This window comes from Alternaria triticimaculans (assembly GCF_023758025.1).
Source record: "Alternaria triticimaculans strain BMP 0046 chromosome Unknown scaffold_6, whole genome shotgun sequence".
Classification (NCBI taxonomy): Eukaryota; Fungi; Ascomycota; class Dothideomycetes; order Pleosporales; family Pleosporaceae; genus Alternaria; species Alternaria triticimaculans.
The window spans coordinates 630,563-657,495 of record NW_026055963.1 but is presented as its reverse complement, the minus strand read 5'-3'; the positions used below and the strand labels follow the sequence as shown (position 1 = coordinate 657,495).

Here is a 26,933-nt window from a genome sequence, read left to right as displayed (position 1 = left end):
AGCATGCTGATGGTGTGATCGAGAGACATCGCCGGAATTGTAGAGATGATCAAAGCTCATGTCGACTCCGACGCCGTGGCTTTGGGGCCGAGTCATTATGCACAGGTGCCAAGTGTGTATTCTCGCCTGATGTTGTATGCCATGAGCATCTGAAGTCCATTTGAAGTCGGTCCTTCTAGAGTACTTGAAGTGGCTGATGTGATCTGGCCGACAGCTTGTATAGCCCGAGAAGTTTTCTTAACAGGAATTTCGTCCATCTTTAATGAGTCTGATGCCATTGGCGTTGGATGCTGCGGCGGGTCGGAGTACTTCAATCTTCAGCCTTGCTGTGCTGTGCTTTTTGCGCCAAGGAAGAATTGCTGACACCGCCCCCATTCAGTTCAGGAAGTAGAACTGAATAGAGCAAAGTGCTTCGTATCTATGCTACACCCAGAATTTAGCCTGACAGGGTACTCTAGCGTTTAGCATCGTTCGCGGCAGACTAGCTTAGGCGGAGTAGGATTGCAAGCGATTGCGGCCTCAGCCTTGTGAGCCGCAACATGAACTCAGACCGATGTGCCGGGAATAGCTGACTAGTCAGATTATGTTCTTGGTGTTCCACAGTCAGCCCTAGCCCATCCATGGAAGGTACCCGGCTGTGGAAGCGACTGTCCCTAGGTAGCATGGACGCATCCGGCGATACTGAGAAGATATACCATGACGCCACACGCAGTGAGCCGAGTTTCCAAGCCGTTTTGATGAATGACCGCTGTCAGACACTTGCTCGACACATGCAAGACCGGGCACTAGAAGTACGGCGACAAATCTGGTGGACTTCTGATCCTCAAAATAACTTGGTGCAGGCGGCACGTGCTTTGTTACCACAAGAGTAACAAGGATATCCAACTTAGTCCTTGTCAAGCGACTAACGCCAGATTGACTTCAGTGCATCTGATCGGCATAGCTGGCATCTTGAAAGCGGGTCTTCCACCGACCGTGTGGCCCGTGGCTGCAGCGCCTTGAGCTACCAGGAACTCTAAATATGTTTTCGTGATGAGAGGCAATAAGACGCCATACCCGGTGCCGAAGCTTTTAGCATAATGAATGCGATGTCAAGTAGCGTATCACACGCAGTTGACGATGATGCTTGTGCCAACAGCCATGATGAGGCTTTGGTGGCCTAGTCTCTCGATGTCGTACTGTTGATGAGAGGAGGGATACGAAAGGATTGTGCGAAGTGGCTGTAAGAAGCGCCGGAAGCTTCATATCCGCACATCTCCACAGACTCGAGATCGCTGATGAGGCTGTCTCGATGTCGCATAGTCATTAAGAAGCCGGGAATAGGGCCTAGGTGTATCGACAGATATGGACGATGACGACAGTTGCGCAATCGACGTCCATACGCGCGACACTGAACCTCGACTTCCAGGGGACCTACGGGTTAGAAATATCGTGATCGTGAGCTGGTTCATGTCGAGCCAGGTAGGCAAGTTTCAGAAGCGGGAAACGAAGCTGATAAGAGTGTTAAGTATACCCCGTGGCCCCTGGTATACAAATCGCGGGTTCACCAGAAAGACCAATGATCTCGATCATCCTGTAGTTCCTGCGCCGTGTAGCGAGTAGGAGAGGTCGTGAAATCGACAAAGACACTTTTCTGGTCAGGTTCATCGTATGGATCAGTGCTCAGGTAGGTCCCATTTATGACCAGTCCTAGATTGGCCAGCTTAGGCCAATTGCGTCTGATCCCTAGTAGACGTTAGCACTGCTTGACGATCCCCTGACCAACGGCCATTTACCTTTGTCGTCTCTGATTGTCAACATAATGTCAAACGTGATGGATGACGCCTCGTATTGCGCTTTGATCTGTACCAGCGACTGAAGTCGTTCTAGCAGATCGAATTCTTCCTCTCCGCGTTGGTAGTATACCCATGTGATGTATACATCTTTCAGCGACGCTAAGGTACCGTCCTTGTGCGCGCTGAGAACATCGACAAGTTGTTGATCGGCTTCGTCGTTTGGCTCACGGGGATAGTGGATGTGCAGTGATGTGATGCTTGGCGGTAAGAAAGCAGGCAGACTTCGAGCATTCAGAGCATCCCCCGGATCAGACACCAGATACAAAGAGACCCTGACTGAGTTTAAATTGGTGAACTCATGAATAGAATCGAGCTGAGCCATGCCAGTGTGCTCTAATGACGGCCAATGCTGCCTACACAATAACGATAAGTTTTGAAGACTCTCGATGTGATTGTTCAGCGCGGGAATGAGACCCCCAAACCACTGATCGAGCGGGGTGGAACGTAGTGGGTGAAAGCATTCAAATCGCTCCAGAGCTTTACACGACGTTATCATATTCTTGACCGTATTCTCGGAGATAACTGGTTTGAATAGCGAGAGCTTGGTGATAGGCGATGAGCGTAGTGGCCACAACCAAGGGCGGCCGAAAATGATCAAGCCGTCGGCGTCATCGTATTCGAAACCGACTTCAGTTTCATTCTCAGCCATGTCGAAATAGCCGCCCAACGCGACAAGAGTAAGCTCATCCAAGTTGGGAAGAAGTAACAACGGGAACGCATACCGCGCGGGCGTTTGCGGTGTTTTAGAGAAATCGAAATACAAAATCTTGAGATTGTCAAATCGGTGAGTGTGAAGCCGACTTAGGCCCATAGCCATACGGCCTATGCCCTCGAGAAGGGTATTGTTGCAATCGTCATAGAGCCCTTGGTATTCAAGGGCCGACCGTGCCCATAAACGCTCCAAGTTCGGTGTCCGAAATGCCACTAGAGCGAAGTATAGGTCTTCGTACTCTAGCCAACGGCCCACGAGTGCTGAGGCGTCTTCCGTGCCTAGCCCAAAGGCTCTCACGTCTCTTGTAGTGTCTTTCATGTACTCATCGCGGACGCGCATACGGCGCTCGCCGTCCCGTCTCAGCCTAGCAGGCGTCTTCTGTCGAAGGGCTTTGATCTCGAGGCGAAGGCTTGGCTGCTCTTGGAGACGAGCAAAAAGTCTTCGAGACTGGGGCAGAACACCGTCATTCGGGGGCAGGTCTATCGATTCGTAGAGCAACGGTCTGGTAATATGGTACAACTTCTTGGAAACGCAACAAAGAGCCGCAAGGGCGTGCGTGCGGCTGTAGTCGGCTGGTTCTGCCCAGGTTGTAGGGCCTCTCAGGTGGTCAACGATGTAGATGAGCAATTCGTTGGGAAGGTCGTCCATGGTGGAGAGAATCTGCGACTGGATATAACGATTTTGCTGAAGTTTGGTGATGATGCCGTGAAGAAGAGTAACGTCAAAGAGTAGTGGAGAAAGCAGGACCGTGACGCGTTGCGAAGGGAACACCTCGGCGGAACTTCGCGCCAGCTAAGCGAGCGAAATGAGGAATCTTTACTCTACTACGATCGTAAAGCAAGCATATCTAACAGCGATGCTTTCTAAGCCGCGTTTGTTGCAGCCTCTTGGAGGGAGGCTCACGCGTGGGCGAATCAGCTCGTGGCGCGCGGCAGGAAGGCGCGAACCTGCCACGACCTCAGGTGAGACACGTGCAGCGGTTACCCCACGCCCACGCTACTGGGCCCGCATCAGCTCCCCGCCGCTGCCCTTGGAGCTCACGAGACGACTCTCAACCTCAACTACCACCAACAACATGACCGCCACTATCGATTCAGAGACGCTCAAACAGTACTTGGCGGATAGCCCGCCCACTGTCGTGCCTCTGACCATCAAGCCTCACTTTGATGCGCTGAGCGACAAGGAGAAGCTCTACGCCCACCACCTCTCAGTGTAAGATATACGTATAATTCAGCTCCTCGTAGGGTATCAATTGACACATAATACAGAGCATGCTTCGCCGGAACACGCGTCGTCCTCCGCCAAGTCTCCCCCGAATCCGAGCACATCTATGACTTCATCGTCGCCCTCCACAAGCACGCCAAGGGCGACTATGCTTCCCTCGCCAAAGATACAGGTCTCTCACAAGAAGAGATTGACGCATACCTCGATTACTCAGCGCAGTTTCTAGGCAACCTAGGCAACTTCAAGTCCTTCGGAGACAGCAAGTTCGTACCCCGCCTCGATCCGCGACAGCTGAAGGCACTCGCGACCGCCTCCAAAGACACATTGGCCATATACGAAAAGTTCAAGGACGCCATATATGCCGGCGACGATGTGGGAAAGCTGCATCTGGGCTACCCCGGCGCGGGACACATCTCGACCTACTACCCCGACAGCCCCGACATCACCAGCGAACAGATCTCTAGCGTGAGCGATTTCCTCGAAGGCAAAGGACTGCTTCCGGAGAACACAAGGATCAAGAAGGCGAAGGATGGATACGAGGTTCTCATTGCTTCAGCCTCGGACAACCCATCGGCAGAACAACGCGATCTGAAAGAAAGCGAGTGGACAATGGAAGATGGCAGCAAGGTGAAGTTAGTCTTTGGTGACTACTCCAAGGAGATGGACACCATCGCGCACCACATTGAGCAGGCGAAGGAATACGCAGCCAATGACCACGAGATCAAGATGATGGAGGAATACTCCAAGAGCTTCAGGACAGGGTCACTCCAGGCCTTCAAGGAAAGCCAAAAGGCATGGGTACAGGACAAGGGACCTCAGGTGGAATCGGACATCGGATTCATCGAGACATACCGCGACCCGCACGGCATTCGTGGCGAGTGGGAAGGCTTCGTTGCCATGGTCAACAAGGAACGGACGCGAGCCTTTGGCAAGTTGGTCGAGACCGCGCCACAGTACATCCCTCTGCTACCGTGGGACAAGTCGTTCGAGAAGGACAAGTTCCTTAGCCCTGACTTCACCTCGCTCGAGGTGCTGACATTTGCGGGCAGTGGGTACGTCAAGAAAGCTTTCGTTGTTCTGTGACCTCATCTAACATCAACAGCATCCCTGCCGGAATCAACATCCCCAACTATGATGACATTCGGCAGAACTTCGGCTTCAAGAACGTATCGCTTGGCAACATCCTCTCTGCAAAAGCACCAAACGAGGCTGTTCCTTTCATAAAAGACAAAGACCTGGCCACGTACCAAAAGTACCGAGACCCTGCGTTTGAGGTCCAGGTCGGCCTCCACGAGCTGCTAGGCCACGGTTGTGGTAAGCTTCTCCAGGAGACGGAGCCAGGCGTCTTCAACTTCGACAAAGAGAACCCTCCAATCTCACCACTAAGCGGCCAGCCAATAAAGTCTTGGTACAAGCCAGGCCAGACTTGGGGATCAACATTCGGCACGATCGCTGCTTCCTATGAGGAGTGCCGTGCCGAGTGCGTCGCCATGGCGCTCTCTTGCGAATTCCCCATCTTGCAACTGTTCGGTTTTGGTGACGGCAAGGCCGACATGAACAGTGAGGCCGGCGACGTTCTCTTCACAGCATACCTTCAGATGGCCCGCGCTGGTATCGCAGCTCTAGAGTTCTGGGATCCTAAGAGCAGGAAGTGGGGTCAAGCCCACATGCAAGCTCGCTTCTCCATCTTGCGCACATTCCTCAATGCCGGTGTCGAGTTCTGCCAGCTGGAGTGGGAAAAGGATGATCTCTCCGACCTGACCATCCGCCTTGAGCGTGATCGTATTCTCGATCTAGGTCGCCCTGCCGTAAACGACTACCTCCAGAAGCTGCATATCTACAAGGCTACTGCAGACTACGCAGCCGGTAAGAGGATGTACGACGAGATCACCACTGTTGAGCCCTTCTACGAGAACATGGTCAGGCCGGCCGTCCTCAAGAAGAAGACACCCAGGAAGGTCTTCGTCCAGGCAAACACTGTCGAGAAGGACGGCAAGATCGACTTGATTGAGTATGACGCGACCAACAAGGGCATGATCCAGAGCTGTGCGGACAGAGAGTATGTATAAATATGTCAGTCGAGCTGATTAAGGGCGTTTCCTCGAGTCTCATGACGATGACAGTCGTGGCTGGGCTTGATGCATAAGACCGGAGTATGAGTGGCTATGAGTACATGAAATACAAGTCATTTACGATGTTACGAAGACTAAAAATATGAACAGTTGCAGTCAGTCAGAGTTTCGATTACTCAACACGTCGTCCGAACACTCGGTAGCCATGTGGATGTGGGTTACGGACATTTAAATCCACCTCGTAGTCTCCATCCATCGCGTCCTGTCATCTAAAAGTCCGACGAGCTACGCGCGTGAATATTCTTCCGACACTCGACAGGTGCGGATACCAGCTTCCGTGCATAATAGTCGCAAAGCAAGCGTATACGCCTGATATTGCTGCTCCCGGGGCGACCTTTGATCATTTGCAGCATCACATTGTCAAAGACGGGTTTTCTGTTCCGTGAATCAGACATGCACAGATGGGTATGGCTGGAATGCTGGCAATTCAAACACCGACATGCCTGTGACCGGGCAAAACATTGCCGAGATGTGCTTGGTGTGCTTGTAGCGCCGGCATATGCTACGCTAGCGCAGGTCTACCAAAGTGCGGAGAGACGAAACGTGCTAGCCCAGGGTCTGCCATCCGCCCTACCCGTTCCGAAGAGAACGCCGAGGTCTGCATTATTCTTCCACCGCTCAAGCGCTATCTCTATATGAAGCCAGATCAACTGACCAGCGATTAGCTCGAGGTTGATCGCGAAAAGATGAGCGACTAGGGTACGATCTAACAGCAGTGTGGTGTAGTCATTCGGTCCGACGTGGAATACACGTTCATCGACTACACGTGCGAACACCTGGGCAGACACCGTCAGCACCTAAGTCGCGCGATTAGGAACGTCCGGTACCAATGGTCCCACACCTATTTCCAAGAGCAGGACCCATCAGGGCTCGAGCGCGACAGCCGAAATGATGCAACTTCCAGAAGCAGGGCAAACATGTTCACGGTCCCTGGCACAACGACAGCATGCCGGCAACAGTACCTGAAGAGAACAAGATTGCAGGGATCTGGATAGCTGTCAAACTACTCACAGTCCCTGTGGCGTTCTTGACTGCGCGCCGCTGTCATTTGTAGCGTGCGTTAGCGCCATGAGCTGGTGCTTTACCATGCCCCTATCATCACCAAGCGCTGGTCCTTCCGTCCTGCTAATGGAGGAAATCAACACTAGGACGCAGAAACTACTCTCCTCAACATCAGATGTATCTCGATGCCGGCATGGTTGCCGAGTATCCTTCCAGAGGGGTACCCTTCTAGCTAGCATGGCAATTGCTTTTAAAGAGCAGATGTGCCACCGGTAAAGGACTATCTACAGTATCAAACCATTCTTTCTACTTACTAAGCCCTTGGTCTTGTTTCAGGAAAGCATTATTCATTCATTCGTCTTTCACTATGAAGTTTTCTATTCTTGCGCTCGCAGGCGCGTACACAGCCAGCGCCGCCGTTCTTGGAGAGAGGCAATCATACGGAGTCAAGGGCACACCTGAAGGCTTCGGAAGAGGTACTACGGGAGGTGGCAATGCAGCTTGTGTTGTACCTTCCTCGGTAGCCCAGCTGAAGACCTGGCTCAGCGACAGCACTGCCCGTTGTATCGTACTCGACCGGGAGTTCAACTTCAAGGGTACTGAGGGAACCACAACAGCCACCGGCTGCCGTCCTGCATCCAACAAATGCCCTGGTAACGGAGGTCAAGACGCCATCAACTCTGCCAACTGGTGTGACAACGGAAACGCTGGAGCAGGCGCCACGTCTGTCCAGGTCAAGTACGACAATGCCGGTGTAACTGCCATCAACATGGGCTCCAACAAGTCCCTCATCGGTGTTGGCAACAAGGGTGTCATCCGTGGCAAAGGTCTCCGCATCGCCAACGGAGCACAGAACATCATCATCCAGAACATCCACATCACCGAGCTCAACCCACAGTACATCTGGGGCGGCGACGCCATCACCCTCGACAAGTCCGACCTAGTCTGGATCGGTACGTCCAACCCCTCCCTTCCTAACCCATCCCACTTCTAACAACCCCTGCAGACCACGTCAAAATCTCCCTCATCGGCCGTCAAATGTTCGTAGCCGGCTACGGCGCCTCGGGCCGCGTAACAATCAGCAACTCGGAATTCGACGGCAGCACCTCCTGGTCCGCCTCCTGCGACGGCCGCCACTACTGGTCCATCCTCCTCCTCGGCGGCAGCGATCTCATCACCATGAAGGGCAACTACATCCACCACACCTCTGGCCGCAGCCCGAAGGTTGGTGGACAGGGAAACACGCTGCTCCACGCCGTAAACAACTACTTCTACAGCAACACGGGCCATGCGTTTGATATTGAAGCAGGCGGCATGGTTGTTGCAGAGGGCAATGTGTTTCAGAATGTTAACACGCCGCTGCTTAACAATAAGGGGCAGTTGTTTTCTGCGCCTTCGACGGGTGCAAACGGAGTGTGTCAGACCTATCTTGGCCACACTTGCCAGCTTAACTCTTTTGGCAGCAGTGGAAGCTTCAGTGGTACTCAGACAGATTTCTTGGTTAACTTCCAGGGAAAGAATGTTGCTGGTGCTTCGGCGGCGAGCTCGAATGTTGCTAACACTGCTGGTGTTGGTAAGATCTAGAGTGGATTGGAAGTGTGCGTAAGGCGTGAGGCCTTTGCGACTCGGAAGTCGACATGATTTATCTTCTCTGTATCTATTTTACCTTTACCAAATATGTACATACAATCTACAATGCAACGACCAGTTGCATCCCCATCAAATCTCTCACTCTCACTCCCCTCCAAAAACATCCCTAAAAGCCTCCAAATTCCTCATCCCAGCCGGGCCTTTAGCATAAACCGCAAAATCGACACTCTCAAACCACCCCTCAAACTCTTCCTCCCCCAACACACCCTTCATCTCCTTCGCCACAGCCCTAGGCGGACACCCATAAGCCCCACACCCCATCGCCCCCAACACCAAACTCCCCACACCCTCCTGTGCCGCCATCCTCAACACTAACCTAACCTTCTCCCGTACCTCCTCAACAACACTTTCCTCCTTAAACACCACCTCCCCCTCCCCCTCCGTCACAACAGCAGGAAACCTCGGCGCCGCAACCGTCATAACAGCAACCACAAGCCGCCGATCCTCCGGTAACTCAACAAGCCCATTATCTAGCGTATCTCTAAAAACGACGACATCGGGCGACACAACACCAGCCACACACCCCGGCCCCGTATTAGCCCACGGATACCATTCCGGCTTCAACGTCGCATACAACGTGGATGAATAACACAGAGCTTCTTCCTGCGTGGATGATAGTGTGAAGCGCCAGCCGCCGCCGGGTTCGGCGTCGGAGGCTAGGTTTAGGATGCCGGGTTTGGAGGTGCCGGGGAGGGAGCGGGCGAGGGCGAAGGCGTCGCTGTTGTGGATTCTGACTGGGGGGATTGCGGGGTAGGATGGGTATGTGGGGTGTGTTTTTGATAAAGGGGGTAGTTGGGATGGGATGAAGTAGCTGGTTAGGGAGCCGTTGGGGGTGGAGGCTGCGATGGAGGGGGAGCGGGTTATTGTATCTTCGCAGATGCGGCGGCGGGTTGCTAGGTCGAGCATTCTGGGGGTTTAAGTGGAGGTGTTTTCCATGAAAATTCCCTTCTTTGTCTTTTGATGGGGTTTTGAGATAGGCAGTTTTGTTTAATGCTGGGAAGTGACTTGGATCGATACCTAGGTAGGCAGCAACTTTGGAGTTGTGGCGGTGCAATGTGGCGCAGTGATGGGTCGGGCAGTTGCGACTGTTGACAGAACCTCTCTTTCAACCTTCCATCGGGCATTTTTCGTGACACATCTACGTAAATCATGAGCGAGAAGGGTGCACTATGCAGATGCCTGCTCAATGTCAGCCGGATGCTTCTGACCGGTACATGGAAATTGCACCGCCACTTTGAATCAACTTGACAACGTCCCACAGCCACCGTGGCCATGATCATATAACTCTGCTACAACCTGCTCACACATCTCGAGCTCTTCATCACCCACTCGGGTTATCTATACAGTTATCGTTGGAGACAATCACCGCTCATTACGCAACCCCGGATCTTCTCACAATGGACACACAACAAACATCCAGCGCCCGTCCCTTCCTCACCCTCTTCCCCCGCGAAATCCGTGACGAAATCTACACCCGCCTCCTCACCGACCTGCCTCCAAAACTACAATACGCCCAACCCAGCGACCCCTCCCCTTTACCACCCCTCAGCTCCCGCCTCCCACCCTACCTACGCCTAAACCGTCAAATCAACCAAGAAGCTTCTGAGGTATATCTGCGCCACACCACCATCGCTGTCAACGACGTAATCAACTTGGAACTATGGATGTTCGGCATGCCGTCCAGCGCATGGAGCTGCATCCAGAACCTCGAGATAGGGACTGTGCGGGAGACTGATCATGTACCGCGGTTGAGTCCTGCTTGGTACCGCGCTGGGAGTGTTATTGATGTTGTGAAGAGATGTTCTGGCCTTAAGAGTCTTAGTGTTGGTGTTCCGGGGAGTATGTTCTTGAAAAAGCAGAAAGACGATGAGGAGTTGCAGGGCGCGAAGACGTCGCGTTTGGTTAATGAAGCGACGTTTGGGGATATGTCTGAGCTTGCGGATATGGTGGATTCTACGAGACTACAGAAGTTGGAGTTGGTCTGCATTGATGGTAATGAATACTACTACGCCGATCTCGAGGACAGCGATGTAAAGCCGAATTTTAGTCCGACTTGGACTGGTTTAAGAAACGCTGCTCAGAATTGGGCTGAGCGTTTTGTCGAGAAGAGCAAGAAGGAGGGAAGTAACGTTGATGTACAGGTCAAGATTATTCCGAACTTGGGGTGGTCATGGAGGGATGAGATGTGCTTTTATCCAAAGGGACGTGTCACATCCTTTCAGTATCTTTGCTGGTTTGGGTAAGAGTTTGGGGTTGGCGTAGCTGGATATCGCGTTTAAGTATAAGCTCAAGGAATAATAATGTTGCAGAATGCAACAAATAGTTCATTCTGGTGCTGCTTCGTATATACTAGTAAAATGACCGTCCGTATATTCCGTTCCACCGACTTGTGCTCTCCAGAGTACGTTTGAAAGACTTCCCATGCGAAGCGTACATGGCGATAACCTTCCTCGTGGCCGCAACCACTCTATCCACGCCAGCAAGTGGCGGACCTGGCTTTTTGATAGAGCCCTCCTCCTGGAGAAGGCAGCCCTTCAACCCCACCAATAAGGCCTTTGCAGTTATTGTCCCTATCACATGTTTCGTTAGTAACCAGCTTCAAGGATCTTGATCTCACATTGACCACAGTACAAAAGAACCCCCAAATTCGTATCAAGTCGCACAGCACGATGATAACTTACCGGAAGAATCGGCATCTATAGCCTGCAAAAACTGTGCAGGTAGCGGCCTGTCCCGGGAAGTTTGGCGAACAACCACCGTTGGCTATCAAGGGGGCTCTATGGCTTAAATGATCGGGGATACCGCCTGGTTCATAATAGATGTAGCCGGCGTCGGAAGCACGGGGGGCTAGATGCGTGGCCTCTGTTTCGGCGGCTGGAAGGCCGCTCGCTAGGAATGGAATAGCAGCGAGTGAGAGGAGGGCGGCGAGATGCATGGCTGGTCGTTTTGCGGATAGCTTGGTAGTAAGAGGTGGTGTGGAGTAAGATGGAGTGATCGGAGTATTCGATGATACTGTGTGTAACGACAGAGAGAAGGCAGCTTATATAGACAGCGAGAGACTGGGAAAAAATGACCCAAGCGATAAATTCACGGTGAGAGATGGTGATACTACCATGTGTGATTCTGGCGCAGTCTGGCTCGTCTGATGTGCCCTAACGTACAGGCGCGCCCTTACTTTTGTTGGATCTTGCGAATTCGTAGAATCATTTTATCCTACTATTGTTCTTGTAATAAAGATGAGAATATAACAAGAAGATCTTGCGCACAGTGGGTCGGTAGGTCTTTGCAAATGCCTTTTGTGTATTTACCCACAGTAGCACACCGCAGACCAACACAAAATTCCACTCAAGAGCTGGTAGATCTGGAAACTTACATATATGTGTCTGGTGCTTGTCGCTCCTGACCGCACTCCATACTTATCGTGGATGAAGCATGAATAGCTGAGCTGAACGAATAAACCTACAGGGAAGAGCAGCTCGTCCAAGGTTGTAATGTCAAGAACGTCCTACTCATTGCTTAATTTCAATAACCAAAACTTATTAAAGACATGTACTATTCCATAATCTGAACAAATATGTTCAACAAATACACAAGCATTGCCACAACTAGCGTGTTGCTTAGCTGCGCCGTACCTGCGTTTTAAACCCATGCACATTCAACGAACAATAGTAAGAAAATCCAGCGAGGAACCGACGACTTCCAGATGGGGATCACGCTTGCACTCCTTACTCCGGCTATACCTCGAGGTCTTCTAGACCTTGACGGGGTAGCGGGTATGTGTATGAACCGGCAGACTGGCACCCAGTAGTACTCGTGTGGCGGTGAGAGAGTAGATAGCAAGATACCCTTGATACTGCGAAGAGCTTGCGATGCCTCAAAAGACGATCCTAGATTGGAACAGTGATAAAAAGGTTCGGGGCTTGGACAGGGCGGTAGCGGTCGTTCGGATAAAGGAAGCGAGGAGCGAGGAAATTTCCGTCATGTAGTTGTGTGGCGTGGTCTGTAAATATGCGATGCGCCCAGGTATAATGGAACACGAACAGGTAGTTGCAATTCTTGACACTTGGTTAGCCTTCGTACTTTAGGCCTGCTGCAGAAGCTCCTCGGACGTCTGAAGATCGTTTCTCTCTGCTCAGGGACCTTTGCAGCCCACGCGTTATTTTCGCGTCGAAGGCGGATGCGCAAATATCATGCCCAACACTTCTTGAACCTCATTAACCTACCACGTCTCAGCATCTCCGAGAGCAACATCTCAGCCCAACCCCAAGATATCCAAACTCCCCCACTCCCTCACCACGGGTCTCACACCCCCACCCCTCCTCGTCCCTTCTTCCATATCACCCCCCAACCCAACCCTCCCACAAGCCGCAACCGCCAAACTCCCCGAAGCATGAACAAGACTGCCCACAACAGGCGCCTTCCCATCACCCACCTCCACCACCTCATCAGCCTGTACAGCCCCCTCCCTCCTATACGGATCCCTCCAAACCCTCATTTTCCCATCCATCCCACCAGCCCAAACCTCATGCGAAATCCCCTCAACATCATACGGACTCTGTCCCGCATTCCAAACATCGAACCCCAGTTTCTGACGAGTGAGCGCTTGTCTCCCCGCACAGTATCCCAAGGTGAGCGAGAAGTTGCGGACGTCGTAGATGAGGAGGACGTCTGAACTGCGCTCCGCGACGTAGAGGTATTTGCCGCATGGGCTCCATTTGAGGGATGTGACGCCGTCGCCCATGACGCTTTGGAGGTTTTCGTTGCGGAATTTGATGCCGTTGATCGTGCCTGGGAGGGAGAAATGTGTCACTTCTGTGCCGCCGACGGGGTCGTAGATACCGATGTAACGGGTGCGGGAGCCGGCTGCTAGAATGCCATCATGTGATGTGTGAGAGGGGGGCGAGAGGGATAAAGCGGAAATCTGGCCTTTGAAGCCGCGGCCTCCGCCTTTGAGTTTGTTGCGTTTGGCGGGTATGGTGCGGATTGTGTGGATTGGTTTATCGGTCTCGAGGAGGTCGAAGATGGCGATTTCGTCTTTTGAGCCGGCGAAGAAGTGGGTGGCGGTGGTGGAGTAGGCGAGGCTGAGGGGTGCGATGACGGCTTCAGTCAGATTGTTGATGAGTTTGTAGGATGCTAGGGGGGTGGATATATCTACTGGCCCTGAGATTTGATTGTCTTCGATGTGTTTCTGTAAGGTAGACCATAAGGCGTTGTGCAGACTGATGTAAGCATCCCGTCGACTGATCAGCACAGTCGTGCTGCTGGCATCTTGTAAGTTGAAGAGCGGGTTGACAGCAAAAGCCCAAATAGGATCGGCAGAGCGAAGAGAAGCGTAGGGCGTGAGAGGCTGAGCGTTGGTCTGGGTCAGGATGTCGTTGGAGATGGGATACACAGAAAATTGACGACTATAGTCCGATGTGAAGACGCAGGTACCATCCGGTGATAGCTGAGCTTCTTGTATGCAGCTCGTGTACGGTTTGGTATCGAACTCGTGATCTGACCTGTTAGACTCGCTGCCATCTTCTGATTCCGATTCCAATTCGGAAGATAGAAGCGATGATCTCGGGGACGATTGTCTATCCGAGGGGTGATTGTTGTTCTTGTCTTCCGGTTCGTCTTCCATGGACTGGTGTTGTGCCTCACCGCTGCTCGTTATCACTCTCTCCGCCTCGCCCAACTCATTTGACTGAGCACGATCCCGATCTTCATCCCTTGCCTCCTTTTGTCCATCTTGCGCATCGCATATCGGAATCCTTGTGCTAGCCAGACATCTCACACTCATAGCCGAAGCAGACATTCTTTCAACGCGCCATCTTCTGTCTGTCGTACACCGCCTTTGAAAAGCGACCGTTTCTGCCTGTATTTTGTGTGTCAGGAAATCATTGAAGCGTGAGAAAGCGATTAGGGACGAAAGAAGCCCGTAGCATAGTCCACTAGCTTGCGCACAGACCTTCCGTTCCTCGCTCTGCAATCATCTCGAACATCATCGTCATGGCCCGCCGAATACTTTCCCACCATGCTCGACTCCTCACTCGCACAACCACCACAAGCATGGGTTGAGTCGCCATACTTGAGGTCGCTTATAGTAAGTAACTGAATCTTTCTCCTGTCAGAAAATTGCCTTCCAATTCCTCCCAAGCACGCGACAGCGCATCGATCCGAGTCATCAACCCACATCTTCTACACACCCAACTAACAGCCCACCCCAGGCAGGCGGCCTAGCAGGCACAACAGTCGACCTATCCCTCTACCCCCTCGACACGCTAAAAACGCGCCTCCAATCCGCCTCCGGCTTCGCCGCCAGCGGCGGCTTCAACGGCATCTACCGCGGCGTCGGCAGCGCAATCGTCGGGTCCGCGCCCGGCGCCGCCCTCTTCTTCATAACCTACGACACGATAAAACGTACCTTCGCCCAGAGCCAAAGCCTAGCTACAACCACCGTGCGGTATAACGCGGAAGGGAAACCGTACAAAGAAGATGCGAGGGACAGTGGGACAGAAGCACTCGTGCACATGGCCGCAGCCAGCGCGGGAGAGGTTGCTGCGTGTGCAGTTAGGGTGCCTACGGAAGTAATAAAACAACGCGCCCAAGCCTCCCAACACCCCTCCTCCCTCTCCGCGCTCACCTTCATCCTGCGCCAGCGCCACACCCACGGCCTCGCACACGTGTGGATGGAACTCTACCGGGGGTGGTCCATAACCATAATCCGCGAAGTGCCCTTTACCGTAATCCAATTCCCGCTCTGGGAGGCGCTGAAAAAGTGGCGGATGAGCCGGACAGGGCGGAGCGAAGTAACGGGTCTGGAAGGGGGTTTGCTGGGGAGTGTGGCGGGGGCTGTGGCGGCGGGGGTCACGACGCCGTTGGATGTGCTGAAGACGAGGATGATGCTTGCGAGGGAGAAACAGCCTATGATGCAGATGTTGGCGTCGATTATGAGGGAGAGTGGGCCGAGGGCGTTTTTCGCGGGGATGGGGCCGAGGGTGGGTTGGATTAGTGTTGGGGGAGCGATTTTCTTGGGGAGTTATCAGTGGGCGAGTAATGCGTTGGGGGGTGTGGTTGAGGTGTGAGGTGTGAGCGAGCGGCATGGTCAATCATGGAGAGGTTTTGGGGAAAGGGTGGAGGAGGGAACAACAATAATGAGAGTATAGGATTACGTTCATCCTACTCAGCCGCACGAGGCCGAGGCCACGGACTCATGGAAGAGTCTACTGGCAAGCGGGTATGCTATATACACTATTCAACCCCTCTGGTCTTTATCCAAAGAACAATACTAATCCCTCCCAAGCGAGCTGCAACACAGCCAGCCAAGCCTGCCCCCTTGCATATCCAAACCTCACGAACGGAACCACTCCATACCAAACCAAACACAGCCTACGGCCCAAAAACCGCAGCATCCTTAGTACTCCTATCCGCCTCACTGCTCTGCTTCCCCTCACTCGCATTGCTACTCCCAGGCTGCGAGTTCAACCCGGCACCCACCTTCAATCCATGCATAGGACCAGGAGGCGCACCAGACTGCGGTCCAGGGTAAGGTGCATGTCTGATTTCCTTGCGGCCATTGGCTTTGTAAAGGAGGAGGACGTCGCCGCCGCCACGCCAGATGTGTGCGCGGATACTGGCTAGTGTCATGGTTGGCGGGATTAACTGTTGAAACAAAAATTAGCACAATTCCCTCCACCAACGTTATATAACAAGTAACTGTCAAACTCACCTGATTATTACAATACAACTCCAAATACTCATCCGGCTTAAGCACGCCACCACTCTCCGCCGACTTCTCGAGATCCTCCTTGGTGGGCGCGGGTTCAATGCGCTCAGCCACATAACCCAGTATCTTGCGTGCGCGCAACATTCTATTTGCATTGAGGCGGTTGTTACTGAGAGTCGCGTTAGCGCTGGCGGCGGTTTCGAAGGGGAGGGCAAAGGGAATGTACCCGTCGGATGAGATGGAGGGGAGCGTGTTGTTAAACGGTTCTAGCACGAAGGATACTTTGACGATGTCTTTGGGCGGGAGTTGGTTCTGTGGGGGGGTTGCGTTAGTAAAGAGGGGTGGTTTGAATGTTTGGGGTGACGAACTCGTAGTAGGACTTCTGCTAGCCACATTGGTGCGGCTTTTTCGATGAGGTCGGCTTGGGTTCCTAGGGTTCCGACTTTGCCCTCGAACAGGTCGGCTACACCGCCGGAGTCGGGTCGGTCCTCTTGGATCAGGATGGTGGTCATAGCAGGTGGTTTTAGTACGGGTGTTTCGTTAGGCAGACTGGGTGCAATCTGCGTGTCCAGCTTGGTCGCGCCGGCCGCAAGCTGTTCCTCGTAACCCTGCCGTATCCGTTGAAGAGCGCCGAAGAAATTATCTTCAATGGTCTTTTCATCCGTCTTGTTGGAGTGTGCATCGCTGTCCTCGGCCTTTTCGTCAACGGCGGGTTTGGCTGGCTCCGGGGCAGCTGTGCCAGTGCTAAACTTCTTCATGCTAAAGCCCATGTTAAACTTCTTACCAAACATGCCTTTGCCCTTCTTAGCTGGCGTATCGGCCTCGGTAGGTGACTGGACAGTTTCCTCTTTTGAGTCCGCAGAGCCGTCTTTCGAAGCCTCGGTGGCTTTTCCACTTCCGTTGCCGTTAGCAGCAGAGGCAGAACCAAAGTAGTCACCGCCTTCTTGAGTCGAGCTCCGTTGGGTTTGCGTCTTCTCCAGTTGTGCGCCCTCTTCCTTGGTAGGAGTCAAGGGGTTGGTGGTAGAGTTGCGTCCTGCACTCATAGGTGCTGCCATTGGCGTGGCTAGACCAATGGCTAAACCTGGCGTATGCGGTAGGCGCATTCCGTCAGCTCTGATGGTCGAGCCTGAAGCAGGTCCTGAAGTCGCATCTGTCCATCCGTTGATGTTCATGTTCGGTAGCTCAATGTTTGTCGGGCGACCCGGCTGAGGTTGTTCTTCCTTCTGTTTGAGCAGCTCTGCGCGCAGGACCTCATCGCGCTTGATTTCCTCGTCGATGAGATTGGAGAAAAGGTATCGCAATATCCATTTGCCAAGGTTTATGCGGTGGTCTTCCCGGAAGTCAATCTGCTCCTCTAGCTCCAGCTCATCTGCGTATGTCTCGGCATCGAAGCAGTAGTTCTCTTCGAGCATGCACGTCAAGGTCCCTATCCTTGTATCGACAGCGCACCAGTGAGCGACGGTGTCGACGGTGTTAACTTCTGGCACGACGTCCTCCATGTGCTTCTTGCCGTATGACTTGATGGGTGCGCATTGCAGTAGATCCCATAGAACCACCTCGCCCGCAGTGTCGAGAGTGAGGACTCTTCGCCGATCGTTGAGCAGATGATGCTTGATGAGACCGTTCTGGCCTTCGATTGTAAAGTCTGGTAGTGCCCGGACGGTCCCAACAGCGCTGTGTTCGGGAGCCGCTAGTACTTCGGAGGGTTTGCGCGTGCTGGCTAGAGTTGAGGTATCTGCATCCTTGCTCGCAAGCGCTTGCGGGAATGGCGCAGTATTGGACATGCGCAGTAGAGACTTGAGCGGAATCTTAGACGTTTCGTTCTTCGGAGGGCTGCCAGCGGGAGGCGAAGGAATGCGCGATCGCATAGTCGACACGCTGTTCCTGTGCCACTTGTAAGATTCCGGAAGCTCCACCTCAGCTGCTGTCTCGACGTCGTTCCACCGGTTGATGCTCGAGCTGGAGGTTGCAGTCCAGATATAGTCGCCAGCTGCGACAACCTTGTTCACACCCTCGTGCTCCTGACACACTGCTAGCGAGAGTCCCTCGTCCATCTCGGCGCAGTTGCGCACATCACTTTTGGCGACTATGCCAGAGCGGTCGGAAGAGTAGAAGACATCGAGTTCGGGCGAGTCGGAGTGCAGAGACCAGACGCTGTCGTTGTGCATAGTAAGCGTGTACATGCAGCGGCCTGCCGTCATGGACCACACCTTGACCGTCTGATCGGACGAGCCCGTCAGGATCATGTCGCCGTCCTGCGCCAGGAGGATATCGCGCACATTGTCCGTGTGACCGACAAATTTGGTGATGCGCTTGCCCGACCTCGCGTCCCACACGCGGACGATGCTCTCCGGCCCGCCACTAGCGATGAGGTTGGGTGTTGCTGCCAGGGCGTATACAGAGCCCTTGGCGGTGTTCTCATCCTCGCCGACAGCAATCTCCAGCTTCTTGCCGGCGCCATTGAGGTCCCACAGGCTGATCTTGCGGTCGAGGCCGCCCGAAGCTACCCAGTTCTCGTTGCCGCCCGGCGATGCGACGCGCTTGACGTAGTCGGTGTGCAGGCCAATCGTCTGAGGGGGCAGCTTGTCGGTGGCAGCGGGTCGCCATACCTTGACGGTGATGTCGGAGGAGGCGGAGACGAGGGCGTCGTTGTTCTGGGCGAGGACGATGTCGTTGATCCAGTGGGTGTGGGCCTGGACCTGGTTGCGGAACTGCGTGGGCGGGGGCTTGGAGTCGGTCGTGTTGGAGTCGGCGAAGGGGTCGTCGTCGTCGGCGGTGGAGTGGTCGAGGTCGAGATGCAGGTCCCAGGCGCAGATTACGCCATCACGGCCGCCCGAGTAGAGGATCGAGTTCTGGGGGTCGACGGCCAAGCCATTGACTCCCAGCCTGTGGCCGCCCGCCGAGTTGGCCAGTGGCAGCACTGCGCGCCCAGGTCAGCTCCAGCTCCAGCTCCAGCTTGTCGCAACGGCGCATGCAGCAGCCGACACTTACCGTACGAGATACGCTTCCGCGCGTTGCGTCCCATGCCCCAAGATTAGCCCTGCGCGGACATCGGGCGGTGAATAAATGTGTTGGTGGAGTGTAAGTCTGTTTGTACCTTCTATGGGTTGAGGCGGCTGGTAGGAGGATTCCAGGCGGGCTCCAGGTCCCCTGCCAGATGCATCATAGTCGACCACTGCAACCCGCGCCGCCCGGGATTCTTACCAGGGCTGGGCCATCAGGCGCGGAGAAGGCTGCAAGTGCCTGCGCTCGTTCCCAGCCGCGCCCGCTGCTTTCTGGAGAGGAATGGATACGTCACCGCCGCGCTCATGATGCGATTAAATTTATGAAATGGTACTGGAGAAATTCAACGGCCAGCTGCAATAACATCTGCACGCTCGACCGTCCCAGCTGGCTTCCCGGCAACGTGGGCGCAGGCTGCGGGGTCTGACAGCCCACGAGCCGGGCGTTCGCATTCGCTCTACGGCTCTTCGGGCGGCTAGCCGGCTATCCACCGACCTGGTACGCCCTGCATTCTCATCTCTGCTATGTATTTCCACAACACAACTACTTCTCCACGCTCTTCGCTGGCCGAACCATGCACCCATGCCAGTCCTTACCCTCTCCTCCCCACGGCACCCGATCCCACTCAAGCGCCCTGACCAGCGCAAAACCCCTCCTCTCATATACAGGCCTTCCGGTCATCGTGGAATCCAAATACGTGACCAGCCCCTCTTCATCCGCCTTCTGCATCCCCCAGTCCAGCATCATCTTCGCAGCTCCGCGACCCTGATGATCCGGATGCGTGGCCAGTGAATTCAGCATAAAGTGCGGCGTCGATGTGCCCATGATAGAGGCTTGAGCAGCTCGTAGAGGACCAAGCAACGAACCCAGAGCATCGAGACGCAATTCCGGTGGGAGGAAACCAGGAGTGTCATCTGATTTCTCCGCCGGAATCGAAGGTGCTTCGTTGTTCTCGCCTTCTTTCATTGCGGAGACGTTATTCATGCTCCATACTGACACGGCGATTGTGCGCCCGCCATTGTTAGGTGGGTCGTCAGAACTAGGCTCCAGATCCGTGTCTACGACTTTCCAATGCCACGTGTTTGGCTTCTTGATCTCGCGCTTGCGGTCTTCAGCTACACCTCGTATGGATGTTTCGCTAATGGGGCCGCTGTGTACGACGACGTGCGTCGGACCGTAGTAGGCGAGTGCGCGTACGCGTGTCCAGGACAGACTATCTTCCTCGGTCATCGGATGCAGTTGGAGTGGCATGGTTGTGAGGTAGTGGTTATCCAGCGGTACGATCAGCGTCGGTCGTATTCAGTCACGGAGGGTTCACAAAGGATGCGACATTTTCTACAAGTACAGAACAACGTCTTATCATTACCTGGACGTCGTAAGAGATGACTCAGAGCATTGATACAGCTGAAGGCGTCCAGTAACATACAATCTCACCACAGCACAATGCAGGAACCCAACTATCGCAATGACGTAGATACTCACCTACCTTCCCAATTGAGAAGCAGTGCTGAGATGAGAGACAAGTCGAAAGCACTCAAAGGCCAATATATCTACGCAGGATCACACGTGCACGTCATCTCGAACATGTAGGAAGGAGGCACCGTTGAACCCTTCCAGGGTGCAAGTGCAGTTGGGTGGGGCAGGAACGTAACGTAACCCCGCCATCGTAGCTACCTAGGCTCATGATGAGCTCGTCGTAATCACTCATTCAACTCGCAGGCTATTTGAAGCTTCTCACTACGTTTTGGTCAGTCTTGAACAGAGAACCAGGTTCCGCGTAGGCTCAGAGGAAGTCGTTCTTTCCATCGACGTCTTTGGAGCCGATGATTTAACCGCCACTGTTCTACCTAGTGCTCAAGACCTGCATGCGCAATAGACGAGCATTCATCCTTCGAGCGCACCCAGCTACATTCAATATCCACAAAACCCTCGCTCGCACTACCTGTTTGAAGCATTTAGACCCGTGTCCGACCGGAGGCTTTGCCAAAGCAAGCTGCGAATATGTGAGGCAGAGATAGCTGCAGGTGTTGTATTCCGCAGTTCGATCGTCTGTTACGCACACGAAAGACTACCAAATAAGCCTGCAAGCGAAGCTCAAGGGCTTACAATACCATTCTAATTGAATCTTCTAGTTGGTTCACTTCACTGCAATCCTTCCGTTTTCCTTGTAGACAACATTGTGGCACATAGTCGGATCATCCGACCCGTCCGAAGAATGCGGCACGTCGAGATACCCTACAACTAATATATGCACGCATGCGCTGGCTCGGCAATACGTATGAATTGGAGTCGACTGCGCCGTACTCATACATGAGAGTAAATTCCTTGTTCAATCCTGGCATTCGTACCTACGTTGTTGCTTAGCTTCTGTTTCCTGCCTTTCTCTATATAAACATGTCATCTCTCCTTCTTCTCATCATACACAGTCACATTCATACTCGATACCTTCTATTGACTTTCACGTATCTTTCTCTCCTCGAGATTCTCGTCGTACACATCAGCCATGCATCTATCAGCCCTCCTCTCCCTCGTCGCCCTCCCCTTCCTAGCCAACAGCCGACCCACCAACCAAGAACTACCTGTACACATAATGCCCGGAGGCGATAACATAGCCGGAATCTTCGCAAACGGTCCCGAATTCAACGGTATCTTCGTCAACGGCGGATGTTCGCCAAACTTTGGGAAAACCGTCAAGCTTGTCCTCATATTCGAGGGATACAGATGCCGGTTCTTCCGGTACGTTGCTATGATCTACCACTCTATCATCATAAAACACAAAGCTCGTTCGTGGCGGACTGCGTGCTAATTCATTGTGTGACAGCGAGGATTTCTGCAAAGGACGGATTGGTGGGGTTGAGGGATTACCCTTCCCTGGGGGTGATCTGTATCAACCTGCGAGATCGGCGACGTGCTGGCATGGGTAGACTGGATCTTCTGGGGCTGGGCTATGAGACGGGATTCAAACCCACTAGTGATAAACACAGAGTAGTCTTCATGGCAGTCCAACGAAATCAAAAAAGAGGTCTTAAGCGCAAAAGAGCGCAAAAGAAATCACAAGCCGATGTATAAACACTTGAGGATTAAGTTGTCTAGGCTGTTGCTCGCTGCAACAATTCCGATCAGGCTCGTCGCTTTATCGTTCGTTATACACGATAGCAGTAAGCACGTACTAGACAAATGTAAAAGCCTCTGTTTTCTCGTAAACCTCGCGTCTCCACGCTCATGTTTCGCCCACCAACTCCACAAGCGGACCACATCCACGCCGCGCTCCAAGAACCCCATATCTACATTTCAAACCAGTCCGAGCACATCCGCAATACAGCGCACGCCCATCCAATCTTCCAGAGAAACCACACGCGATTCATGCCCGGAATCCATACTTTCCCTCCTCCTTCCTATTCAGGCACACGAACGCCCAACACATCGACCGTCCGCCCTAGAAAAGAAACCACAAACCTATCAAAGGAGCAGAGCCCTCTTCTTACTTCTTCACACATCAAGCCACATTCCACATCTGGAATCAACACTTCGACTCTGAATTACCCTTTCGGGAACATCTTTGAAAACATACTTTGGTACGCGCTCTGGTACCGCAGCACTGCGCTGGCACGACCGGGCGGACCATGATCTGACCCCGAAAAACCAAACTCAAAACCCAAAACAAATTTAAATATTTGCAAGCTCCAAACTCTCGCAGGTGGGACGCCTGAACTGAAATCTACAGTTGAATTGTCGTATTGCCTAATTCGGGCTGTTTGGTGTCGGAGTAAGTTTGATGGTACTTGCAACGTCTGGAACAGTCTTCAGCCTTGTCTTACTTAGTGCATAGGCGAGTAATTCTCCTCAAGCCTTCTGGAATCTATGGGGATGGGGAATTTCCTGTTTCGGTAGTTTGGTTGTTTGGTAGGGGGCGTGGGGAGTGAGGTATTTGGGATTAGGAGATGGGTCCAAGGTTCGGAGTGTTTGCGCGGGATGGGAGGGAGGCGGAGGTCTTTGGAAGTAGAACAGAATGCGGGATGCGCTGTGTCCATCATCTGCGTGTTCTGTATGCTGGAACGCCCTGGACATGGATGCGCGACTCGGGTTTTGCTAGTCCATCGTGCCCATTTGCAACAAAGGCGTCGTATGCGTTGGACGCATTGCTCTCCGTCAAGATACGTCTCACTTCGCAGTTCAACATTCATGTACGTCGCGTGACATCTTCGACCCAGACTCCCGAGGTCAGCTCTCGACCTCTTTTGCTTTTTCGGCGACGTGTCCAGTCGCCCGCCGTCATCCACACCTTTCCAAGCTTCCTTCATTCTTTCCCATCTCGGCATCTATGACTGCCTCGCTACCAAACTCCTCCAACCCCTTAACCAGACTCTCTTGCTTCCAGACCCGGCTGTTCGATCCAAGGCTGTCTTCTTCTGGTTCGTGGATCTTTTCCCGATAGCGGGATCTACTATCATCGATGGTTTTCTTGTTTCCTTGCCTCTTGCGGTAGATTTTGACCGTTGGATGGGCGGGGAGAGGGTACCACGGGCCGGAGTCTGGCAGCCGTTGACAGGAATCGATGGTTTATGGAGGGCTTTCCCGTTTGGGAAGTGTGCGGGAGGCGCTGACTCTGGGAGCTGTATGTGCGGTAGTTGTTAGATTGAGCGATACGAGGTTTACTACCGGAGATGGAGTCAAGCCCTGAAGGCGTATATGATGGTCGCCTCGCACACGAATTGTCGGCGTGTGCTTGTTACCCAAGATGCTGCAGCTGCTTGATGACTCCAGGGCTGTGTTCCGTGGGGTGCCGAAGCACGATGCGCGAGCCTCGTGGTGTTGCGAGCCATTGGGAAGCGAAGGTAGCTACGCGTCCACCGTCGCAGCAACATAGCTAGACAGCTAGGTAGATTTCGCTAAAGGACTTGGAGATGTGGAGTGACAGCTGCATGCCACATCTTCCATACATCCAGGTGCTCAGCCTCGAACGCCATCGCACTCGTACATAATCCCGCCCGCCTGCGCAAACATTACTATCACGTGTCTAAGAAGAGGTAGTAAGCGCGATTGTAGCAGCTTTAAACAGGACAGAAAGCGTAGGTGTAGCAAGTATAAGTTAAGTAGCTAAGACGTAGTAGAGATTTAGATTAATTTAAGTTATATATTAAACTATAGTAGCTAAAGAGCTAAAAGAAAAAAAAGCTAATTAAAAGTATAGTTATAAAAGCAGTACCTTATACCTAATTTTATAAACTCTATTTAGTAAAAAGATATTAAAAAAAGCTTAGCTACTATCTTAGAATAGCTAAAAAATTTTAAAATTTTAAAATATTTAGTGTATATTACTATTAGTACTAATACTTATATAAACTATAACTATATATATTTATATACTTCTAAGTAGTTTATATAGTAGTTAAAAACTACTAAAATAATATAGTAGTAATAAAAATACTATACTAAGTCTTATAGTATTTATTCTCTAATAACTATAATATAATAACTATTTTTCTAGATTTTAATAGAAGTTATAGTAGTCTATTATAGCTACTATTTAATAAATAGTATCTTACTATATAAAGTAATCTATAAATACTATATTCTTACTATACTAGCTTTTATTACTTTTATAAAGTATTTTAGCTAAAGTATTTCTTTATTAAAGTATAGCTTTTTATAAAGCTAAAGAAAAAAGTAGTATTACTTTACTTTTTACTTTATATACTTAGTTATAAATAGTAATAGTATAATTAATTAAAAGTATTCTCTTAGTAAAATAGTTAATAAAATAGTTTTTTTATTTTATTTTTTTTTTAAATAAAAAACTATAACTACTAAAAAGCTTATATATCTTACTAATAAGCTTTTTAAAAGTAAGAATAGAAAAAAAAATAATAGAAAGTTTTACGCTAACTATATATATAGTAAAGATAATAAAAATAAAAGTAATAAAAATAAAAGTAATAGAAATATTAATAAGCTTAGTATATAGCTTTAAAGTACTAGTAAAGTAGCTCTTTAGAGCGCTTATAATAGTTTTTAGTATAGTATAAATATAGTAGTTTATAATAGCCTTTATAATAGCTTTTAAAATAATAACTTTAAAAAAACTTATAAAAGTAGTAATATGTTTAAAAAAAAAAAAATTAATTAATAATAAAAAGCTTAATTAAGCTTTAGTAAAGTAGTAAAGTAATATAACTAGTAATAAGATTAGCTTTAGACTTACTAACGCTAGAAAAACTTATAAAAGAAGTATAGTAAGAATATAGTTATAAGCTTATTTAATTAGTATAGCTTTTAGTATTAAATTTAAGCTACTATTTACGTTTTTAATAAGTTTTTAAATCTCTAATTTTACTATAAGCTATAGAATAAGAATAAAAATAAGAATAAAAATAAAAATAAAGATAGAGATAGAAATAGAGATAGAGATAGAGATAGAGAGTATATATATAGTAAAAGTATAATTTTATAAGCTAAGATTTTAGTATTTTATAGCTTTATAATCTATAGCTTAGTTAGTTATAAGCTATTAAGAATATATAATTATATTATAATTCTCTCTACTATAAGTAGACGTTAGTATTTATAAAATAGTTACTTTACTACTCTAAATTTTAAAAGCTTTAACTACTACGCTAAAAGTAGCAGCGCTAAAAATCTAAGCCTTAGTTTACTTAATACTTATACTTCTAAATATAAGATTTTAATCTTTTTAAAATATATCTTTTTATATACTAGTAATAGACTTTACTCTTTTTAGACTAGCTTCTACTATAGAATTATTAGTTTACTAATAAATAGTTATAAAAGTATAGTAGTAAAAAGCGCACTTTAAAAGAACTTTATTTAGTCTAAGAAAAGTATTATTAAATATATTCTAATAAAGTAAGAAAGAAATATATAAGTAAGCTAAAGTATATAGAAGATTTTTATAAAACTATCTAAAAAGACTAGTAAGTATTATAAGTATATATATATATATATAGTTACTAATTATATATAAAGAAATACTAGCTTATATAAGTAGTAAGAAGAGGTAGTAAGCGCGTAATTATAGTAGCTACAAACAAAATAGAAAGCGTAAGTATAGTAAGTATAAGTTAAGTAGCTAGAACGTAGTAGATATTTTAAGTTAATTTAAGTTATATATATATTATTAGAGCGTAGTAGCTAAAGAGCTAAAGAAAGAGAAAGAGCTAAAAGAGTAGTTTAGTTATAAAAGAGTAGTAGTAAAAAAGCGTATAGCGTATTTATAAAAACTTTAATTTAAGAAGTATTTTATATTAAATATTTTCTAAATCTCTAAATATTTAAAAGTATTAATAAAATAACGTCTTCTTTTATTTTAGAACTAGTTATAACTAGTAAGTATTCTATAGTATATATATATATATATAGTAGCTAATTATATATAGATCTAGAAAGCTACCTAATATAAATTATAAATAAGGTAGACTTTAAGTCTCTAAGCGTAGAGATAATTACGTATAGAAAGATAGCTAAAGTTACTAAAAATAATAAAAAGGTAACTAGCGTGTTAAAGCTAAAGTTATAGTAATAGCTTAGTTTATTTAAATAATTCTTTAAGAATATAAAAAAGTAAGTAAGTATATAGTAAGTATATAGTAAGTATATATATATATATATACGTATATATAGCTACGTAGTATAGGCTAATAAAAGATAGG

At 50.0% G+C, this 26,933-nt stretch overlaps 8 protein-coding genes across 8 annotated transcripts; 4 read left to right on the top strand and 4 right to left on the bottom strand.

Moving 5' to 3' along the window:
* Positions 1 to 1,703: 1,703 nt before the first annotated feature.
* Positions 1,704 to 3,195, bottom strand: J4E78_005110 (uncharacterized protein; the record flags this gene model as incomplete). Its single annotated transcript, XM_049365732.1, has 3 exons — positions 1,704 to 1,725; positions 1,811 to 2,056; positions 2,408 to 3,195. 3 exons carry the CDS (start codon positions 3,193 to 3,195, stop codon positions 1,704 to 1,706), a joined length of 1,056 nt encoding a protein of 351 aa, XP_049222447.1.
* Positions 3,196 to 3,622: 427 nt separating this feature from the next.
* J4E78_005109 (uncharacterized protein) lies at positions 3,623 to 5,840 on the top strand (the record flags this gene model as incomplete). The annotated part of the gene is made up of 3 exons (XM_049365731.1): positions 3,623 to 3,759; positions 3,816 to 4,823; positions 4,874 to 5,840. 3 exons carry the CDS (start codon positions 3,623 to 3,625, stop codon positions 5,838 to 5,840), a joined length of 2,112 nt encoding a protein of 703 aa, XP_049222446.1.
* A 1,432-nt stretch (positions 5,841 to 7,272) lies between these two features.
* On the top strand, positions 7,273 to 8,489 carry J4E78_005108 (uncharacterized protein; the record flags this gene model as incomplete). The annotated part of the gene is made up of 2 exons (XM_049365730.1): positions 7,273 to 7,858; positions 7,912 to 8,489. The coding sequence occupies 2 exons, from the start codon at positions 7,273 to 7,275 to the stop codon at positions 8,487 to 8,489; spliced, it is 1,164 nt and encodes a 387-aa protein (XP_049222445.1).
* Positions 8,490 to 9,952: 1,463 nt separating this feature from the next.
* Positions 9,953 to 10,798, top strand: J4E78_005107 (uncharacterized protein; the record flags this gene model as incomplete). The annotated part of the gene is made up of 1 exon (XM_049365729.1): positions 9,953 to 10,798. One exon carries the CDS (start codon positions 9,953 to 9,955, stop codon positions 10,796 to 10,798), a length of 846 nt encoding a protein of 281 aa, XP_049222444.1.
* A 2,009-nt stretch (positions 10,799 to 12,807) lies between these two features.
* Positions 12,808 to 14,352, bottom strand: J4E78_005106 (uncharacterized protein; the record flags this gene model as incomplete). Its single annotated transcript, XM_049365728.1, has 1 exon — positions 12,808 to 14,352. The coding sequence occupies one exon, from the start codon at positions 14,350 to 14,352 to the stop codon at positions 12,808 to 12,810; it is 1,545 nt and encodes a 514-aa protein (XP_049222443.1).
* Positions 14,353 to 14,571: 219 nt separating this feature from the next.
* J4E78_005105 (uncharacterized protein) lies at positions 14,572 to 15,622 on the top strand (the record flags this gene model as incomplete). Its single annotated transcript, XM_049365727.1, has 2 exons — positions 14,572 to 14,640; positions 14,765 to 15,622. 2 exons carry the CDS (start codon positions 14,572 to 14,574, stop codon positions 15,620 to 15,622), a joined length of 927 nt encoding a protein of 308 aa, XP_049222442.1.
* Positions 15,623 to 15,926: 304 nt separating this feature from the next.
* On the bottom strand, positions 15,927 to 19,288 carry J4E78_005104 (uncharacterized protein; the record flags this gene model as incomplete). The annotated part of the gene is made up of 4 exons (XM_049365726.1): positions 15,927 to 16,199; positions 16,267 to 16,575; positions 16,632 to 19,183; positions 19,255 to 19,288. 4 exons carry the CDS (start codon positions 19,286 to 19,288, stop codon positions 15,927 to 15,929), a joined length of 3,168 nt encoding a protein of 1,055 aa, XP_049222441.1.
* Positions 19,289 to 19,809: 521 nt separating this feature from the next.
* J4E78_005103 (uncharacterized protein) lies at positions 19,810 to 20,517 on the bottom strand (the record flags this gene model as incomplete). Its single annotated transcript, XM_049365725.1, has 1 exon — positions 19,810 to 20,517. One exon carries the CDS (start codon positions 20,515 to 20,517, stop codon positions 19,810 to 19,812), a length of 708 nt encoding a protein of 235 aa, XP_049222440.1.
* Between the last annotated feature and the right edge of the window lie 6,416 nt (positions 20,518 to 26,933).